This window comes from Danio rerio, chromosome 11, assembly GCF_052040795.2.
Source record: "Danio rerio strain M-AB ecotype USA chromosome 11, GRCz13ab, whole genome shotgun sequence".
NCBI classification, from domain to species: domain Eukaryota; kingdom Metazoa; phylum Chordata; class Actinopteri; order Cypriniformes; family Danionidae; genus Danio; species Danio rerio.
In genome coordinates this window covers 47,329,748-47,343,557 of record NC_141031.1, presented here as the reverse complement: position 1 = coordinate 47,343,557, position 13,810 = coordinate 47,329,748, and the positions used below count along the sequence as shown (strand labels likewise).

At 37.0% G+C, this 13,810-nt stretch overlaps 2 protein-coding genes across 3 annotated transcripts in view; one reads left to right on the top strand and one right to left on the bottom strand.

Annotated features, from left to right (window-relative positions):
* Window positions 1–13,810, bottom strand: part of ero1b (endoplasmic reticulum oxidoreductase 1 beta) — a 78,873-nt gene that overhangs the window by 36,414 nt on the left and 28,649 nt on the right. The window lies entirely within an intron of this gene.
* The window catches only part of mfn1b (mitofusin 1b), a 31,270-nt gene that overhangs the window by 11,722 nt on the left and 5,738 nt on the right, over window positions 1–13,810 (top strand). For both annotated transcript variants that reach the window (XM_087271933.1, NM_200647.1), the window contains 6 exon segments: window positions 5,632–5,753; window positions 7,348–7,474; window positions 7,658–7,762; window positions 10,029–10,131; window positions 10,547–10,773; window positions 12,852–13,025. In XM_087271933.1, coding sequence (XP_087128059.1) covers window positions 5,632–5,753; window positions 7,348–7,474; window positions 7,658–7,762; window positions 10,029–10,131; window positions 10,547–10,773; window positions 12,852–13,025 — 858 coding nt within the window.

Here is a 13,810-nt window from a genome sequence, read left to right as displayed (position 1 = left end):
TTGCAGATTCGTATTATGTGTGTGTGTTTGTGTTTGTGTTTGTGTTTGTGAGTGTGTGTTTGCCTATGTGTGTGTTTTGCTAATTTTGATTGTGTGTGTTGCAGATTCGTATTGCATGTGTTTGTGTGTGTGTGTTTGTGTTTGTGAGTGTGTGTTTGCCTATGTGTGTGTTTTGCAAATTTTGATTGTGTGTGTGTGTGTGTGTGTGTGTGTGTTGCAGATTCGTATTGCGTGTGTGTGTTTGTGTTTGTGAGTGTTTGTTTGCCTGTGTGTGTTTGTGGATGTGTGTTTTGCAGATCCTTATTATGTGTGTTTGTTTGTGAGTGTGTGTTTGCCTATGTGTGTGTATTGCAAATTTTGATTGTGTGTGTGTGTTGCAGATTCGTATTGTGTGTGTGTGTGTGTGTGTGTGTGTGTGTGTGTGTTTGTGTTTGTGAGTGTGTGTTTGCCTATGTGTGTGTTTTGCAAATTTTGATTGTGTGTGTGTGTTGCAGATTCGTATTGCGTGTGTGTGTGTGTGTGTGTGTGTGTGTTTGTGTGTGTGTGTTTGTGTTTGTGAGTGTGTGTGTTTGCCTATGTGTGTGTATTGCACATTTTGATTGTGTGTGTGTGTGTTGCAGATTCGTATTGTGTGTGTGTGTTTGTGTGTGTGTGTTTGTGTTTGTGAGTGTGTGTGTTTGCCTATGTGTGTGTTTTGCAAATTTTGATTGTGTGTGTGTGTGTTGCAGATTCGTATTGCATGTGTGTGTGTGTGTGTGTGTGTGTGTTTGTGTTTGTGAGTGTGTGTTTGCCTATGTGTGTGTTTTGCAAATTTTGATTGTGTGTTTGTGTGTGTGTTGCAGATTTGTATTGCGTGTGTGTGTGTGTTTGTGAGTGTTTGTTTGCCTATGTGTGTGTTTTGCAAATTTTGATTGTGTGTGTGTGTGTTGCAGATTCGTATTGCATGTGTGTGTGTGTGTGTGTGTGTGTGTGTGTTTGTGTTTGTGAGTGTGTGTTTGCCTATGTGTGTGTTTTGCAAATTTTGATTGTGTGTTTGTGTGTGTGTTGCAGATTTGTATTGCGTGTGTGTGTGTGTTTGTGAGTGCGTGTGTGTTTGTGAGTGTGTGTTTTCTTGTACTTTTTGTGGTGTAAAAATGTTTTTTCATAGCTCGAGGCCCAAAATTGACCCAAAGAACAACCGCTGTACCCTAAATATGTGTTTAGCCTTCATGAAAATCTAAAAATAGAAAATTATAGTTTTTTTTCTAATTTTAAGGTCATTTTAATCACCAAACTTCAAGATAAAGAAAACATTATTTAGTTTTTATTCTGCTGTTAAAGTGTTGCCTGGGTCATTTTTTAACCCATAAGTCAACAGGAGGGTTAGTTACTGCTTTCCCAATGAAATCTGCAATGGAAGTCCTTTATCTTGACATGACTGCATCAGAGTATGTGAGCAGATATGGATGATTAACTCACGTTTACAGTAAGCAGTGAACGGTGAAACGTTTTACAAGGCGTTTTATATCGAAGCTCAGATCATTTGAGCTGATATCTGTTTGATGGCTGCGGCGAGCGTTTGATAAAGATGTGATGAGATCCTCCTCTGTTTCAGATGAGTGAAAATCAGCGTTCTTTACATTATTGCATACAGTACAGCATGTGCCCTTGTATTAATTGGAAACATCGGAGACTTATTAACCAGCTCTAGTTAATGTAGAGTCCAGCTGAGACAAAAGAATCACATTAACAAAGCAATAGCACATTAATTAGCTTAAAAGCGCAGGTCATATGGGTTTGTCAAAAAATATCTGTAGTTTATGGTGTAGATGTACTGCAGTGTAAACAATCTGGAACGTTTTTAATAAAAATAGTGCCTGATAAATACAGATTTTCGATAGTCGACTCATTTGAAGGAGTCAGTTTGTGTTTTCCCAAACAATTGGTCTGCTGCTGATCTCTGTCAACATAACCAAAGTAACTCATTTGCATAATCCCCACCTCCCAAGACATGTAAACACCCTTAAATCCATTAAAACAGGCTTGACCAGCTGACCAATCAGAGCACAGCTGTCTTATAGAAGGGGGAGGGGCTTACATACCTGAAGCCCTGAATTGATTCAAATGAATCGTATTAAAATCACTGCAAAAGTTTCATATTAAACATAATATACTGACAAAATCACGATGTTTTCTGACTGTTAATGCATTTAGACATGTTGTATGGGACTTGATATTAATCATAAATAAGAAAACACAATATTAGCACATTTTAAAATACTACATATGACCTGCTATTTGAATACACCAAACATGCCAAGTGTGAACACACCCTAAAATGTCCTAGAGTTTGCTTTGTTTATTTAATGGAGGATCTGATTTACATGGGATTTACATACATTTGCATGTTACTTCTTCCCTTTTCCGACTAATAAGGAAGCACACTATCTAGTCTACATGTCGATAACTTTTCCCCGTATGATTTTGTCTTTTTTCCCCCTCATGTAATTATATGCAGTATGTGAGCGGCGTTGGGTGTTTGTCCTGGTGAAGTGTAGTTTAATCCGTCAGTCTCTCTCCGCTGTATTCCTCAATCTGTGTCGTCATTGCTGAAGTCTAGATTTACTAAAGCGAGGACATTCGTTTCTTTTAGTTGGATTTCACCCTCTTATTCTTTATTTGTTTGACATGGGTTTTTCAGTTTTTTTGCTGTATATTTTGGTTTTTGTGTTTAAATGAGTGTGATTTTGTTGGGATGAGTTTATTAGAAGAATCACAGAAGTTACAGTCAAGTCTAAAAAAATCTGGCGGCACCTGAAATGTAGGATATCACTCGCGAACTAATATAATTTGGTATAATAAGAATCATTAGGTACACACTAAGGATGCGTGTACACTAGAGCACTGTGTTAAAGTGTGTGATTTTGACAGGTTTTGTATCAACAACATGCATCTATGGTCTGTTCTTCATACATTGCTTAAACAATCTAAAATTAATTGGCAGATCCTGGATCGTTTAATCATGAAAGCTGATTTGGTTCTTTGAACAAGTTTGCGAATCAGATTAAAACATCTGGATAAGTTGATCTGAGATTAGTGTGTGCTTGCCGACAGTGTTTAGCACATTGACTAGTTACTTCTCACAGATAGTAACTAAATTACATCATGATAAAACTATTGTGTTGCCCTTTTTTTACTTGGAGGCCCCAATATTAAATAAGTGGAATTAAATTCACACTAAATTGAACAATTATTATAAAACATTGAACACTATTCTGTGCTATATTAATGTTGCTGTGGGACAGACAGACAGACAGATAGACAGACAGACAGACAGACAGACAGATAGATAGATAGATAGATAGATAGATAGATAGATAGATAGATAGATAGATAGATAGATAGATAGATAGATAGATAGATAGATAGATAGATAGATAGATAGATAGATAGATAGATAGATAGATAGATAGACAGACAGATTGATAGACAGACAGATTGAGAGATGGATAGACAGACAGATAGATTGAGAGATAGACAGACAGACAGATTGAGAGATAGACAGACAGACAGATTGAGAGACAGACAGACAGACAGACAGACAGATAGATAGATAGATAGATAGATAGATAGATAGATAGATAGATAGATAGATAGATAGATAGATAGATAGATAGATAGATAGATAGATAGATAGATAGATAGATAGATAGACAGACAGATAGATAGACAGACAGATTGAGAGATGGATAGACAGACAGATAAATTGAGAGATAGACAGACAGACAGATTGAGAGATAGACAGACAGACAGACAGATTGAGAGATAGACAGACAGACAGACAGACAGATTGAGAGATAGACAGACAGACAGACAATTTGAGAGACAGACAGACAGACAGATTGAGAGATAGACAGACAGACAGACAGATAGATAGATAGACAGACAGACAGACAGATTGAGAGATAGACAGACAGATTGAGAGATAGACAGACAGACAGATTGAGAGATAGACAGACAGACAGATTGAGAGATAGACAGACAGACAGACAGACAGACAGATTGAGAGATAGACAGACAGACAGATTGAGAGACAGACAGACAGACAGACAGACAGATAGATAGATAGATAGATAGATAGATAGATAGATAGATAGATAGATAGATAGATAGATAGATAGATAGATAGATAGACAGACAGATTGATAGACAGACAGATTGAGAGATGGATAGACAGACAGATAAATTGAGAGATAGACAGACAGACAGATTGAGAGATAGACAGACAGACAGACAGACAGACAGATTGAGAGATAGACAGACAGACAGATTGAGAGACAGACAGACAGACAGACAGACAGACAGATAGATAGATAGATAGATAGATAGATAGATAGATAGATAGATAGATAGATAGATAGATAGATAGATAGATAGATAGATAGATAGATAGATAGACAGACAGATTGATAGACAGACAGATTGAGAGATGGATAGACAGACAGATAAATTGAGAGATAGACAGACAGACAGATTGAGAGATAGACAGACAGACAGACAGATTGAGAGATAGACAGACAGACAGACAGATTGAGAGATAGACAGACAGACAGACAATTTGAGAGACAGACAGACAGACAGACAGATTGAGAGATAGACAGACAGACAGACAGACAGATAGATAGATAGACAGACAGACAGACAGATTGAGAGATAGACAGACAGACAGACAGACAGACAGATTGAGAGATAGACAGACAGACAGATTGAGAGATAGACAGACAGACAGATTGAGAGATAGACAGACAGACAGATTGAGAGATAGACAGACAGACAGACAGACAGACAGACAGATTGAGAGACAGACAGACAGACAGACAGACAGATTGAGAGACAGACAGACAGACAGATTGAGAGATAGACAGACAGACAGACAGATTGAGAGATAGACAGACAGACAGACAGATTGAGAGATAGACAGACAGACAGACAGACAGATTGAGAGATAGACAGACAGACAGATTGAGAGATAGACAGACAGACAGACAGACAGACAGATTGAGAGATAGACAGACAGACAGATTGAGAGATAGACAGACAGACAGACAGACAGACAGACAGATTGAGAGATAGACAGACAGACAGACAGATTGAGAGACAGACAGACAGACAGACAGATTGAGAGATAGACAGACAGACAGATTGGTAGTCAGACAAACAGATAGTCAGACAGACATATAAACAGACAGATGGATGACAGACTGGACTGATTCCTCAGGATGTCAAATAATTGGTCTCAAGGAAACTCCCACTAAGATTTCAACATTTTGCAATAACTGAAAATGTAGAGCACCTAGACTTTTTTGACTTGACTGGAAAAATGTTTTATTTTTTATATTGACCTTTTCTGTTGATGTTATTGATTTTGTGAATGTTTTGCTTATGATTTCTGCTTTTATGTTGATGCTACTGTGAGCTGAATGGGAGAGTCGCTGACGTTGAGGGTTTCAATATGCTGCAGTTTTGTATTTTTTGTTGGTTTAATTTCCCGGCTGCATCACATTTAAACCTGTAACCCTTTAGAGTCGGCCATGACGGCTTCAGTCACAGTAGCATGTGTATATGTGTGTGTGTGCGCGCATGAACTCGCAGGAGTGTATCTCGCATTCAGCAGTGAAAACAAAGTTTGAGCAGCACACAATCAGAGCAAAGCAGATCACAGAAACAGTCAAAGACATCATGGATCAAATCAACATCACCGCCGCAGAAAAGAGGTGCGTAGTGTTGGGGTTTCTCTTTATTCTGACTCAGGGATGTTGTACCAGAAGCTCCAGCAATCTACAACATGAGCAGATGGGAGCATTTCGTCTCTCAGATGAGTTTATTTGACAGTAGCTGTGTTTTGATCCATGCAGTTTTATGTTAAATTTGCAAGAAAACTAGGACTGTTGAATGATTAATTGCAGTACATAACATCCAAAATAATTTTTTTGGGATAATGTATGTGTGTATATTGTGTACGTTTATTGTATGTATATATATATATATATATATATACTCACCGGCCACTTTATTAGGTACACCTTACTAGTACCAGGTTGGACCCCTTTTCCCTCCAGATCTGCCTTAATCCTTGGTCGCAGAGATTCAACAAGCTACTGGAAATATTCCTCAGAGATTTTGCTCCATATTGACATGATAGCATCACACAGTTGCTGCAGATTTGTCGGCTGCACATCCATGATGCCAATCTCCCGTTCCACCACATCCCAAAGCTGCTCTATTGGATTGAGCTCTGGTGACTGTGGAGGCCATTTGAGTACAGTGAACTCATCGTCATGTTCAAGAAACCAGCCTGAGATGATTGAGCTTTATGACATGCTGCGTTATCCTGCTGTAAGTAGCCATCAGAAGATGGAGACACTGTGCTCATAAAGGGATGGACATGGTCAGCAGCAATACTCAGGTAGGCTGTGGCGTTGATGCTCAATTGGTACTAATGGACCCAAAGAAAATCTCCCCCACACCATTACACCACCACCACCAGCCTGAACCGCTGATACAAGGCAGGATGATCCATGCTTTCATGTTGTTGAGGCCAAATTCTGAGCCGAGCATCTGAATGTGTCAGCAGAAATGGAGACTCATCAGAGCAGCAACGTTTCTCCAATCTTCTATTGTCCAGTTTTGGTGAGTCTGTGTGAATTGTAGCCTCAGTTTCCTGTTCTTAGCTGACAGGAGCGGCACCCGGTGTGCTCTTCTGCTGCTGTAGCCCATCCGCCTCAAGGTTGGACGTGTTGTGTGTTCAGAGATGCTCTTCTGCAGAGCTCGGTTGTAACGAGTGCTTATTTGAGTTACTGTTGCCTTTCTATCAGCTGGAACCAGTCTGGCCATTCTCCTCTGACCTCTGGCATCAGCAAGGCATTTGCGTCCACAGAACTGCCGCTCACTGGATATTTCCTCTTTGTCAGACCATTCTCTGTAAACCCTAGAGATGGTTGTGCGTGAAAATCCCAGTAGTGAAAATCACCAACAACCATGCCACATTCAAAGTCACTTAAATCCCCTTTCTCCCCCATTCTGATGCTCTGTTTGAACTGCAGCAGATCATCTTGACCTTGTCTACATGCCTAAATGCATTGAGCTGCTGCCATGTGATTGGCTGATCATAAATTTACGTTAACAAGCAGTTGGACAGGTGTACCTAATAAAGTGGCCGGTGAGTGTATTTTCCCCAGAAGAAAACTATTTTAGGAAATACTTTGAAAAGCTAAAAATTGAATTTGAAAATGAATTTAGTTCACATTAAAGCTGCTCTCCATCACTAAACTTGGCTCATGTACTGACTCATGTTTTGTCTGATGTAAGGGTTGTTTCCCTGGAGGAGCGAGAGTATCTGATCGACCGGCTGGATTTCGTTCGCAATCAACTCAACCTGCTTATCCAGGACATCAAGAAGAAAATCAAGGCCATCACGGAGGAGGTGGAAAACAAGGTCAGGATCACAAAATATTGTGTTTAAATACCTGACTGAACAACTTTAGGACACTTTTCAGATCATGTGAGGAATATTTGATTGAATTATTAGAAAGTAATGCACTCCTGTTGCTGATGCACCTTATTTTCTAATAATTCACCCGCTCATCGTGTATTTTTATACTGTTTCTGTGTTTCTCAGGTTTCAAACGCCATGGCGGAGGAGATCTGTCGTCTGTCTGTGATCATAGACGAGTTTCGGTCAGATTTCCACCCGTCGCCTCAAATGCTCAAAATGTACAAATCTGTGAGTGAACTTTAACAACTTCAACAGCAGAGCAGAGTAATCACGTTCAGCAGAGTTTTGTGTGTTTAAATGAATGAGCAAAACTTGTAATTAAACATTTTAATCATATGCACTGTGGTTGAAAAACTAATTTTAATTAATTAAGTATTGAAGTATTTATTTAACTGTTGATTTATTTAATTACCTATAAACACACACACACACAGCTATGGATGAAATCACGCAAGAAATAGAGAGAATTATCGATTTCTCTGGATTTATTAGGTATAGGTCTGGGATAAAATATTTGTTTTATTCTTTAAACATGAGGTCTGATAAGGAACATTTATTTTAGGGATGTCCCAATCGGGTTTTTTGCCTTTGAGTCGTTTGATTTTGAGAATCTACCGATAGGCGATGCAGTGGGTAGCACGTTCGCCTCAGAGCAAGAAGGTAGCTGGTTCGATCCTCGGCTCAGTTGGCGTTTCTGTGTGGAGTTTGCATGTTCTCCCTGTGTTCGTGTGGGTTTCCTCTGGGTACTCCTTCAGTCCAAAGACATGCGGTACAGGTCAATTGAGTAGGCTAAATTGTCCGTAGTGTATGAGTGTGTGTGTATGTGTGTATGTTTCCCAGAGATGGGTTGCGGCTGGAAGGGCACCCGCTGCGTAAAAACTTGCTGGATAAGTTGGCGGTTCATTCCGCTGTGGCGACCTCAGATTAATAAAGGGACTAAGCCGACAAGAAAATGAATGAATGAATCTACCGATACCGAAACCCGATCCGATACTTCTATAATACATAAAAAAAAGAATAATAAAGAGCGAAGGAACAGATCCAGGATGTTCCTTATTTTTTATTTAATTCACCTTATTTTAACATTCAACAACTCTGTGAACAAGCAAGGCAAGGCAAGTTTATTTATATAGCACATTTCATACACAGTGGCAATTCAAAGTGCTTTACATAAACAGGAATAAAAGAAACAAGTAAAATAAAAATAAAAACAAATAATAAAAATGAGTAAAAAAAAGCAGAGCACTTCTGTGAGGTAACTTGAACAGTCAACTAATAAATAACATCAATTCTTCACTTTTGGACTTTAGTGCAACAGTTAATAAAAACAAATCTAATATTAAAAACAAACAGCACCTCAACGTAAAATACCCCACTGCAATCCCGAGTGTACATATCTCACAGTGTGCTATGGCAATGTCGTCATTAACTTCATAATACCTCCAGACTGCAGACATAACACCGAAATATTTTCGTTTTTTTTTGTAATGGATTAATTTATGCACATTGTATTAAATAATTAAAATGCACTCGGTGTGCAGGGTTTGTTTTCATGATGAATTTTTCGCTTATGAATATGAAAAAAAATGCATACGAAAGTTTCAGATTTCAGTGTGCAAAAACCTTAACTCTGTGCCAGCACATAACTATAGGCGTGTTAAAAAATAATGAGAATATATACATGCATATCCAAGTCCTGATCGGGAGGCAACGTCCGATTCTGATCGAGTCTGAAACCGTGTGATGGGGCACGATTTCTGATCTAATTTATTTAGCGCGTTTTGTCCTCCAGAAAATGACACTCGGGTCAGAATGACAGATGATTGCTTTTTTTTTTTGGCATTTAAAATCAAGTTTATTAAAAAAAGACATACATAAATATATGTTTGACATAGTTCCCGGGTTTGTCCAGATGTTGTAGGCAATAAAGCTGATTCTGATCATATATACTTTTAATTATTATTTTATGATTTATTTTTATTCAAAAGATTTCTCAACCTTTTTATTAAAGCTAAGTTTAAAAATTGGTATTGTGTTGTCTTAAAATTTATATAAACATGTCGAAAGCATGGCATTCGTTGTTTTGTGCAACAACATTTTTTAATTGTAAATTGGGAAGAAGTTATCAGAAATTTACAGAATAAAACAAACTGAATTGAATAAATGGCAAATCCAGACAAACTGAGCATTTTAATATGAAACATTACTGTAGTAACAGTAGTAATAAATGTAGTGTTATTTCTTTTAATTCCTCAGAAATAATTGTGTGTGTGTGTGTATACAAAATACATATATTATTATTATTATTATTTTTATTATTGATATTATTATTATTTAGTTTTTTATTATTGATATTTGTATTGTTATTATTATTTGTATTATTATTATTATTGTTGTTGTTGTTGTTATTATTATTACTATTTAAAATATGATATATTTTTTCCTCCTACAATGCTTCATAAATGATCATGTGACCTGTGTTGTTGTTCTGCAGGATCTGCTCAGCCATATTGAGCAGGGCATGGGCAAGAATCTGGCTTTCCGCTGTTCTGATGCTGTAAACGCCTCTGTTCAGTGTTCTCAGCAAGACATGATCGGTACTTGAAAACACACAAACACAACCTGGACACACACACACACACAGACACACAATGACCTGTGTTTGGCATTTAAACAACACAAGCTGACAACCCTATTAATAGATGTCTGATAGCGGCTGAAGTGTGTCACATCTAGTTTATTACAAGCATTGCTGTGCTATCTGGCTCTCTGGAATACTTCATTCCAATCTATTGTTAGCTTATACGTCATGTATTTGCTTCAATATTTATTTATATGGCACAATTAAAAACAACTGATTAAAGTGCTGAACAGTGTCATCAAAGTATTAGCCATCATCCACACCTTATACTCCATATCTTTCCCTTGTGGACATTTTTGGGCACGAAGACCTCATGTGTGACCCTACATGTTGTTGACACATTATGATAAAGAGAGTTTGTCCTCCTCCAGAGTGTCTGAAGCCTCTGCTGCCCTCTGCTGCCCAGACGCAGCTCCACATGCTCATCCCCAGCCGCAAGTTTGAGCTCAGCTACGACCTGAACTGCGCCACGCTTTGCTCAGACTTCCAGGAGAACATCGAGTTCCAGTTCTCCTTAGGCTGGTCTGCGCTGGTGCACAGATTCCTGGGTCCCGTCAACGCCAAACGAGCCCTGATGCTGGTGGACCAGAACCTACAGGTACCTCAACAGCTAATGGGAGACTGTTACACAGGACTGTTAATGAGGCTTGGCTGATGAGTTACTCTTGTGTCCTGTTGGGTCGTTTTCATCCACTCTGGGCTGATTCTGAGTCTTAATTTGGCCACAACTTTCTCTGCGTTTCAGATAATGGGAGGATTTTTGGTGGCAAATCTTATTTTGACACATATTTTGTGAAAATCCTTTGGAAATGTTCAGAAACTCAACACCACACTCAGGGCAGATTGACTTCTCTTTGGTGATGTTGGTGGCTGTTTTTGCCCCATTGACTTTCATTATAATCTCATTTATTCATTGTAAAGCCATGACAGTCAACAACACCCCAACAATTTAACCCCAACAGCACACAAGGGGTTCATTTAAAAGAATTGCAATTATGGAGATTTCTTTTTTATTTGGGGGTTTGACGATTCGTGTTTCGGTTCGATTTTTGGCCATTAAATGTTCATATTTATTTCTCTCTCTGGTTTTAGTTTTCTGGTTTTAGTCTGGGTCTTTAGTGATTTTCTTTTTCAATATTTTTAATGATTAATTTCCTAATTTTGGGATTCAACATTTTATTTTCTGTTTTAGGAGCTTTTTGGATACAAATGTTTTTTGACGAATAGTTTGCCGCTTTTGGCAATGATTTTTCAGTTTTGGGGACTTTTTTATCATTAAAGGTTTATTTTTATTGTTTGCTTTTCCTTTTTTTGAGTAGTTTTAATCATCTATTCTCTGTTTTTGGGTGGCTTTTTGGTGATTCATTTTGTTTTTGTATTTTCTGGGTTTTTCAGGAAGACTCTTTTTCTGTTTGCTTTTTTCTTGGGCTTTTTGTGCAATTAGTTTTCTGTTTTGGGGCTTATTTGCCAATTAAATTTTCAGTTTTTGGACTTTTTATGTGAGTGATTATCTGATTTGGGGATTTGACGATTCATCTGTTTTGGAGGCCTTTTATGCCAATACATTTTCTGCTTTGGGGATTTTTGCCCATTAAATGTTCATATTTATTTCTCTTGCTTTCGTTAACAGTCAATTTTCTGGTTTTGGTGGGTGTTTGGTAAAACAATTTTTATTTTTATTTGTTTGGGCAATTTTTTTAGTCTTTTTGGGGGCATTTTTTTTTAGTTTTTTGTAATTTTTTTGTTTTTTGGACAATTTCTTCTGTTATGTTAGAGGAGGGGGGATTCTTGTTTTGCTGGGCAATTTTTTTCTGTTTCTTTTGGGGGGGGATTTTTATTTTGTTTTTTGGGGCAATTTTTCAAAAAAACATTTTGGGCAAATTTTTTTGGAGGGGCAATTTTTTTTGGGGGGGGGCAATTTTTTAGTCTTTTTGGGGGCATTTTTTTTGTTTTTTGTAATTTTTTAGTTTTTTGGGCAATTTTTCAAAAAAACATTTTGGGCAAATTTATTTGGGGGGGGGGATTTTTTTGAGGGGGGGGGGCAAATTTTTTTTTTGGCAGTTTTTCTGTTTTTTGGGGGGGGGGCAATTTTTTGTTTTTTTTGGCAGTTTTTTCTGTTTTTTGGGGGGGGGGGGCAATTTTTGTTTTTTTTGGGCAGTTTTTTTCTGTGTTTTTTTTGGGGGGTGGCAATTTTTTGTTTTTTTGGGCAGTTTTTTTCTGTTTTTTTTTGGGGGGGAGGCAATTTTTTGTTTTTTTTGGGTAGTTTTTTTCTGATTAATTTTTTTTTGGGAGGGCAATTTTTATTTTTTTTGGGCAGTTTTTTCAGTTTTTTGGGGGCGGGCAATTTTTAGTTTTTTTTGGGGCACTTTTTTTCTGTTTTTTGGGGGGGGCAATTTTTAGCTTTTTGGGGCAGTTTTTTTCTTTTTTGGGGGGGGGCAATTTTTGAGCAATTTTTAAAAGTTTTTTTACTTTTATGATAATTAATAATCATGAGCATTTGACAATTTTCTGTGTTATGTTATTTTAAGTTATTTTCTGTTTTGAAATTGTTTTTAGGACTTTTTTGCCTATAATTTTCTGTTTTTGGTGCAATACATGTTTTGTTTTGGAAGTTTTTTTCAGTTGATTATTTTTCTAATTTAAGGCTTGTTGTATCTCTGGTTGTTTTTTCCTCAGCTGACAGCACCAACCACCCCTACAGCCCCAGCGGTGGTTCAGTCCCAGAACTCCAGAGCTCTGGGTCAGAATCAGGCCTCAGTGACCCAGGAGGAGCTCATGTTGACCATGGTGAATAACCTGGCCTCGGTCACCTCACGCACGTCTATGAGCGTGATCATTGTTGGAGGAGTGGTGAGAATCATCTATTATTTACACTTTACTGAATCACCCATCATACATATAGCATGCTTGATCACTATATGACTGTAGAAAGATAGATCTAGAATGTAGAATGAAAGATCTTTATTTTGGAGATTGGCAGGTAAAATATGCAGCAATCACTCTTGTGATAAATGCCAGTTGTGTTTGGAGGTGCTTTAACAATTAATTTTCTCTTTTTGTCAGATTTTTGTGTAACATGTCTTCATTAATTTTTTTGATGATTCATTTTTCTGTTGAGTTTTTTAGGTGATTTATTTTTATTTTTTTATACATTTTTAACAACTAATTTCATGTTTTCATTTTTGGGGAATTAATGTTTAGTTTTAGGGGCTTTTGCTAATTAAATTTCTGTTTTTGGTGGACTTTCTCATTAAAAGATATATAAAAAAAAAAGATATATTGATGCATAGATATACATTTTGCATTTTTCTTCCAATGTTTCCAGGCCTGTAATTTATTTGAGTAATTAAATTAAATTGTTTTTTTTATTAATCAATGTAAAAAAAAAAAAAAACACTTTCAGTTCAGTTTTTACTTTAGATTATATTTATTTTTCAGGTTTATTTAATATATTTTTATTTATTATATATATTTTTTGATTATATATTTAGATTTATTTATTTATTTGTTTATTTGGAATCTTTTTTAACAACATACGCTAAAGTCAGTTTATTTTACTCATACAATACTTATCTTTTTTCTTAATTTCTTGTTTTTTAGTCAATGTTTTCATATTTTTGGGGGGCATTTTAATA